Source organism: Trachinotus anak, unplaced genomic scaffold, assembly GCF_046630095.1.
Source record: "Trachinotus anak isolate AG129_WGS33_773 ecotype Australia unplaced genomic scaffold, CSIRO_AGI_Tana_v1 ptg000001l, whole genome shotgun sequence".
In the NCBI taxonomy this organism is placed as follows: domain Eukaryota; kingdom Metazoa; phylum Chordata; class Actinopteri; order Carangiformes; family Carangidae; genus Trachinotus; species Trachinotus anak.
The window spans coordinates 16,095,134-16,103,082 of NW_027273852.1; the positions used below are offsets into that span (position 1 = coordinate 16,095,134).

At 38.5% G+C, this 7,949-nt stretch overlaps 1 protein-coding gene across 1 annotated transcript; it reads right to left on the reverse strand.

The window, feature by feature from the left end:
* Positions 1–43: 43 nt before the first annotated feature.
* cnga4 (cyclic nucleotide gated channel subunit alpha 4) lies at positions 44–7,949 on the reverse strand. The gene is made up of 7 exons (XM_071480442.1): positions 7,361–7,949; positions 6,567–6,668; positions 6,341–6,447; positions 4,197–4,780; positions 3,758–4,003; positions 2,479–2,644; positions 44–1,693 (listed from the first exon to the last, which is right to left on the reverse strand). The coding sequence occupies exons 1-7, from the start codon at positions 7,510–7,512 to the stop codon at positions 912–914; spliced, it is 2,139 nt and encodes a 712-aa protein (XP_071336543.1). The 5' UTR covers positions 7,513–7,949; the 3' UTR covers positions 44–911.

A 7,949-nucleotide genomic window follows, 5' to 3' on the forward strand; every position in this document is an offset into this window, starting at 1 on the left:
TTTTAAATTACAGGTACGAAAAAGAAAAATCCAGGTGCAAATATTCAGATTCTTTACGTAAGTAAAATACAAACAAAAAAACCAATACCACACTGTAAAATACTTTATTACAAATAAGAGTTCTGCATTCAAAATGCTATGTACTGTGGGTATGTCAGTATTAGCAGGAAAATGTATTTAGTAGCCAATCAAAACTTAAAGCAGCCTACTCAATGCAGAAAAAGTCCTAAGTCTAAATAGTATATCCAATGATTTACTATATATTATATTATATGTCATTAGGTTATTTCTCATGCATTAATGTTTAAGCACAATTTAACCCCTGTAGTTGCTTGAGATGGTTTTTAAACTATTTGATATACAGTAAGGTAGCAACAAATGATTATTTTCATTTATCAGTCCGTTTAATGATGTCCAGCACAGTTACCCAGAGCAGACAATTGACAACTTCACATCTTGTTTTTAGCATGACAAATGAAAACACTTAAACCATTATTAAAACAATAGCTGATTGTATGTAGCTCTCGAACAAACTCCCTGCTGACATCAGACTGTCTGATCAGACTCCAAACTTAAAACTCATCTTTGCATCTAAACTTTCATTAAGCTCCTTATTCTTTCACAACTTCAGGCGTTGTACCTGTGACATCCTTAAACCAGTTTCAGCACTAGTTCTGTTTTGAATGATACACGTTTATCTACAGTGGGAGATACAACGCTGCCATCTAGGGATACAAAGTTGTATTGCTGCGTCTCAGATGTGGAGGTTTTCAATATTTTTATTAATATAAAACAGACAAACACTTACAGACAAAAAATACACACTTAGATTTTTTTTTTAACCTTCATTCTCATTTTCACTTATTTTGGTCTTTGATTCATTTTATCTGCCCTTCATCTTTCTGTCCCATTCATCTTTTTTTTGAGCCTTCTTCTGTCTCTCTCCCTTCTTCAGATTTTTTCTCTTCACTTTTCTCCTCTTTCTTGTCTTCATGTTCAATCTCAGCTCCGTCTCCTTTCCCAGGCCTCTCATCTCCTTTTTCTTGGTTTTTCTCTCCTTCATCTTTGTTTTTCTTTTTCTGGTCATCTGGGTCCTTCAGTCCAGATTTATCTCCCTCAACCATTCTTTCCACATCTTCCTTTGTGCTTTTAGTGCTTTCTCCATCTCCCTCTTTGGTCACATCATTACTATCTTCTCCCTGTCCCTGTTTTTTCACCCTTGCATCTGAAACCTCCTCTTCCTCTCCTTCTGCCTCTTCTCGCTCCCATTGAACCTCCCCTCCCACCCCTTCACCTCTTCCCTGTGCTGTTTCTCCTTCTTCCCCATCTTCTGGCAGCTGAGTATCCAGAGCTGCCACCTCCCACTCCAGCTGCTCCACCCTGGCCTGCATCTTGCGGTTGCTTGACTCTAGTTCCACCATAAGTCGAGCTAGTTTTGTTTGCAGGACCTCCAAGTTGCTCTCCAGTCTTTGTATCTTGGTTTCCATGTTCTCTGCCTCCGTCTCCTCTCCATCCCCGCTCTCCTCCAGCATGCCCATCTTGGTGAGGATCTGTCTGCCTTTCTCCTCCAGGTGATGTTTGGCTGCAGGGAACTCAGATAAGACGTCTGTCAGGTCTTCTTTGGACAAGCTAAACAAGTCAGAGTGGCCGATGCTCCGGATGTTAGCAGTGCGACGATTGCCTGACTTGTTGCCTAAAAGAAAACATGTTATGATGCCTTTAACAATTTAGTGGAATTTTTGAAAAACCCAACAATACCAGTACAAAGGATATGATGTTGCCAACACATGTTCCATTATCCAGAACGAGCCCATTTCATGAACCATATTTCTTGTTTGTGTTTTACTGCTCTGCTTTTCTGTGAATGTGATGGATGTTACATTATTGCAGTGTTTTTTTGGTCTCTGTTGCTCTGCATAATTTGTGCAATGCTTCTGCACCATGATTTTGTGTCTAATGTTGCTACCTTCACGTCTTTCTGTCACATGTTTGTATTTGTTAACCTTGGTTTTATAGAAAATCTTGCCAATAGACAGCAGTTGAAAATTAGCTCACTGGCTCAATAACAGACATGTTGATTAGCGTGCATTGTCCTTAAATAGATACATACAAATTTAAATAAATAAAATTTCAGCACTGACATTCAGTACAGTTCCCCCTGGAAGCAGAGACTCCAAAACTGTCTTATTCCATTGTTGCCAGCTAACTCCAGGTCAGAGTCCTGACCAGTCTTAGTACAGTAGCTACTTTACTCACTAAATGCAACAGCAAGAACTAAAAACATAACAGAAAGATGTCTCTACTCTTGGTACCAAAACATGTTTGTCTGCTTGAAGCACCTGTAATAGTCAAGCATTCTACATTTTTTCACACTGTTGAGGCCGCTAAACCCTCTCTTCTGAGTCTATTCACCACATACATGAATTATTCAATATCATAAGACCATGTGCAAAGTACTGTACTTTACATTTGACTTACCTTTGATGTTGAGGATACTAATTTCCCCAAAGAAATTCCCTTCACTCAGCACAGCAAACTCTGTGACCCCATCATCTGCTACAACAGCAAGTTTTCCCTCTCTGATGATGTACATTTCATGGCCCACATCTCCCTTCCTGCAGACGTACTCTCCTGGACTGAACACCTGCACGAGAAAGGCATGAGAAAGTGTCTTCATCCTGAAACAATTATCTTCTGAAAGCATCTCTCACGTACTATAAAATAAACTAGGCAAAGCGGCAGGGTTGAATTCAAATCCGACAAGAATACGCCATTGAGTCACTAAGTATTGAACCTGGAAATAGCAAACTGTCATTGTGCACTATAAACAAAGTACTAAATGAAGTAAAAGTGGCAGACAGAGGATGATATGCCTGATTTCCATTGATATACGATTGCTAACACCCAGCCACATAGCTGTTGGTGGAGCTAGCTTATCCAGTCAAATCCCATCTTCATGCCTTGAACTCCTGATGATAAATTTGCACATTTGCCGTGTTAACTGTTACAGAGTTTGTGTACTTCTAAGCATGACGTCGGTGCTTTGCATCTCTCTCAGGTGTGGGTCTACTTAGTCCAGTTACTTGTAAAATTCTTAATTTAGATTAAGCAATGAATCACATTATAATGACCCAAACTGACTCAACTGCTACATGATGTATATAAATAATACATATGAATAAACTGTCAGGTGGACTAGCATGTCCAGTTTTCCTATCCCAATCTCCTGACGAATTAGTCCCACCATTACCCCCTTTTTTCAAGTACACAAAGATTGAACCCTACATTATAAAGCCTTCATGGTCAGTCACAGCAGGCTCTTAACTGTGGGGGAAAATTAAATGACACCTTTCACAATTAATCTGAAGGAACAGAGTCAGCTCTTATATAATGTCCTCTATAGTTTGTCAACAGTATCAAGAAAAAACTGATAAATGATGGAATAATGCCATGTTAAGATCGACACAATGAAAAACACAGCCCCATCATTCATTTGCCACAACACAGTGTGGTGTCATCTGCCAACACACTGCTTTGGCCAATTAAATCTACCCAGATTACTCACAGCATAATTAATTCTACTGTTTACCTCACAACCATGATAGAGGGAAAAAGTGATGTTCACCCTGAACTGCCAGAATTTAAAATTCCATTCTAATAGTGATGTAAATTGTTTTAAATCGGATGAACCTTCAAACCCACAACATAGCCCAACCCTAATGCCTGCCTTAACCCCTAGAGCCACCCTGTCCCTGACCTGAGGTGTTAGCTTAAGCACCAGCTCCTCCAGCAAACTCTTCTCACAGCTCTGGAAAATGGTGACTTTGGAGAGAGTGGGAAGGTGAACGCTGACAGCGATCTCTGTCCTCAGGTGTAATGGCAGCTGCTGCAGGATTTCATTCTCTCGCATGATTTTCTTGTTGATATGTAGATGCTGGTACCAGTTGTCGATGTGCTGTCGAAGCTCCTTGTTAATGTGGTGGCTACGTAGGTATGCCTTAACCTGAAAAAGGAAATGAAGCTTGTTTTCTGTAATACAGATAGAATGTAATCATAATGTAACCAAACGTGAAGCCAGCTCCCTTTAACTGCTTTCAATTTATTTTGTGCCATTAGATAAACAATTTCAGAAACTGTCAGAGAGAAAACTAATTTCAGAAACAAAGAGTCTTAACTATGATAATCTTCCAACTTACCAGCTCATGGTTAGGGAAGAAAACATTATCTCGGTCCCTTAGGCTTGAGATGACATTACCAACATTCCCAACAATTGATGCAAACACCAGCACAGCAATGAGCAGGTCTGCAATCATAAACAAGTGCTCCTCCTCCCTTTTCGGCAGGGGGGTGTCTCCAACTGTGGTGAAAATCTGGGCAGAGAACCAGAAGCAGTAAAAGTACTGACGGCGCATGGAGGCAAACTCTACATGGGTGATGTTGGGGTAGACCCATCTATCACTTCCAAAGCCAATGTAGCTGGACAGTGCAAAGTAGAAACAGGCATTCCAGTGGATCAACACAAAGATGTAGATCATGAGCTTGGAGATGCGGAAGGTGTTGGGGTAGGAGGTTCTCGTCTCCATACGATCCAGGGCCTCGTTGAGTCGTGGCAAACGGAGAAGACGGTTGATCCTCACCAGCGGAGTTTGGATACCAAAGACAAAGTAGAGTAGGTCAGTGGGCAGCAAGGAAGCCAGGTCCCTTAAGAAACGTCTAGAGTGCAGGTAGCGCTTCTTCAGCTGAGCTAGGTCTCTTATCAGGATACCCTGATCCAGGTAACCTGGAGAGGGAAGAACAAGGAACAAGTACACTTCATCATCGGTAGAATTACCTCGTGAAAGCTTAGATTGGCTTTAACTTTTAGAGAGGATCAAATCTGGCTGACTGCTTAATACTGCTTTCATATCATTAGTGGAAGGTGGCAACACGGAGGACTTCCATGTTTATGACCGGCAAATTTGATCATCATCTGATTGTTTTGTTGCAGTGTTGCTCATGTAGGGGTTAAAATCTTGTGCAGCACTATATCTATTGATTGTTATGAGATTACACTGAACAACTGACCTAGACTGGTATGAGGCAGCCCACCTGTTAGCCATTTGAGGTATTTCTGTATTATTTAGCACCAAATTAGATAGTTGGGAGGATTTAGAAAAATTAGTTTACTGGTCTCATTAACCCATTAATGCTATGACTGACAACAGACAAAACCAAATGCTATTTCATTTCATCAAAACTAAACTTGAATGTTTTTCTTGTTCAAATTATTATTCATGAGTCATACCTTATACCATACCAGCACTTGAAGTTTCCGCTGACTGGTCGTTTATTGAGGACACTGAAAGGTAGTTTTTTAATCTTAAATTGCTCTTATCAAAGTTTTTAATGCTGCTCTCTTTTCATGTTTTAATGTGTTTATGTCACAGGTATAATATGTCTTGTTGTATAATGTGTCTTTTGTTGTTTTTAAATGTGACCTGCACCTGATCTGTGGATTATGGTATTTCGCTTCCATGTATGTTAAAATGTGTATTTTGTGCAATGAAATGCAAAAGACTTGTTTTTTGTCTTTTTTACTATTGTTGACCAAAGGTGCATATTCATTTTTCTTCTAGCCTTAGTTTTCAGCTCCAGGTTTGATGGGTCCAAATTTCTTCCCAGCGCCATTGGACAAAACCATATTAGGCAGCAGGTGTCATTGTAACTGAAAATGTCCATTGTTGTCTAGATGCAGGCGTTTTTGTGACCAAGCTCGGTGTGTGCTTTTAAAAAACAAAACAAAATTTCATCACATCCCATTTTATCATTGAATTATACATCATGATTGATTGTGTTACATTTTGGAGGAAAGCAGGATCTAAAATGCAGACAACACAAAAATGGGATAAGTGTTTTCCCACTTATGCCGTGGTGTTTTAAGGAAAAAAGAAAGGCGACTACAAAATAAAAGGGGAAATTAATCAAAAGTCCAAACCAAGAGTCAAACAAAGTCCAAAAGTGATTAAACATTCTAACATAAAGTGTCCGAAAGATTGATTATATATGCTATTTTTAATTCATGTCATAAAAAAACTCTCTTACCTAAAGAAAGAAATAAGCTTCTTGTATTACTTTGAGGTGGATTTTAGGCTCTGGTTGGGCTATTTAAAGTAAAACCTGCCAATTTATAACTAGTTTAACCAGAAAGATGTAAATTTAATACATAATGATCATATGGTCAAGTGCTTCTTCATTATGATTGTTTCTGTATCGTATTTCACATTTTATGACTGCGTATGTGACAACATTTACATTCTGTTTCAAAGACTCAATTAAAACAGACAAAAAGAGAAATATTTACCTGTGTGAACAGTGACAATCATGTCAAGTATATACACAAGGTCCACCAGATAGTCCAGTGTAAGCCACACAGGCAGGTAGCTCAGTGCAATTGTTGTGAAGCATGTCCTGAGAAAATACAACCAACAAGCCTGAATTTCAGGGGAAATCAAATGATTACAGGTTACATGCTTGGATATATAACATACTGTATAGTATTTAATATTAATCATATTCAATGCTTGTACCTCAAAATGATGATCACCCAGTTGTAGACAATGGGGAGGATCATGACCTGTAGCCAAACATAATAAAACTGATCTGCCGGATCAACCACCCACTCCTTCCAACTGAAAAAAAAAAAAAAAAATGATGAGAGCGAAGGAAGAGGGAAATGAGAAGATCAGTCATACACAAAGAAAATAGTCATTTAGCGATACATACTGGTTCAGTCCATATGTCTAAATGAATAGTAAGTTAAATTGCACAAAAATAACAAATAGATATTTGAAATCATATCTATATATTTGGAATCTGTAGGATTTTGCAAAACAACATTTGCCTCAAAGGGAGAAATATTCAAAATAATTTTGAATGCTTTTAAACCTATATTGAGATAGTACTGTCGTGTAATTATCAGAAATGTGTTTTGTCTATATTGCCATCCTACATCTTTGTAAAAACATAAATAAGTGCCTGTCATTTAAATCAAAAGATTTATACTTTGCAGTATTTAATGAGAGCCTATGTTTTGGCAGACCCTTCCTTTAATTCCCTAATGCATTAATATGTAAGATTAATGGAGGAGTATACATATGAACAAATGTTGTGATGGATAAGAAAAAGCCTCCAAGTAGATTCAATTAGGTGAACTCCAAACATTTATTCTCTCATGAAGATGCATTGTCAGTTCTTCAGCAGAGCAGAGATTATGTATTGATGTATTGATCCCATTTACTGGAACATTGAAACTCTTCATAATAATCTAATATATATACATAATAAATATATATATATATATATATATATATATATTACTCACTTAACTTTCAACTTCAGATCCAGGATGGTGTTGCGGTTCCCTTCATCCTTGACTCCATCTTCTCCTTCCTCATTCACTTTCTGCCCCTGATGCCACCTGAAGAGTCTCTGCCATTGGTTTCCTCTAAAACTAGTATCATCTGTTTTATCCATTCTCAAAAGTTTAGCATTAGACTAAAACATTTTTCTAAATGATGACCTTTGCTCTTGTTCTTGTTCCCTCTGCATCAGCATCAAACTTTCTTGGACAATAATTCAAACAACCTGGATGACTTGCATCAGGCAGTACTGCGTGGTTCACCTAACTAAGCAGGTGTACCTGAGCACTGCCTGGTGATGCTGGTCTCTATGGAAAGAAAGCACAACAGATGTCATGTGTCCTCGGGGAATTCTTCCTTCCCCTAGAAAACCAGAGCGGTCTTCTACTTCACATCCTGGAGGCTGCTAGAGAAAACAAACAATGAGCCCACACAATGTGTCACTGTCAATAAACATATGCAGAATTTACTATAGGCCAACATGCACTTTTAGATACTATACGCCACCTTAAAAGAGAATTGAAATAATTGTTTCTATTCTGATAAGGGAAT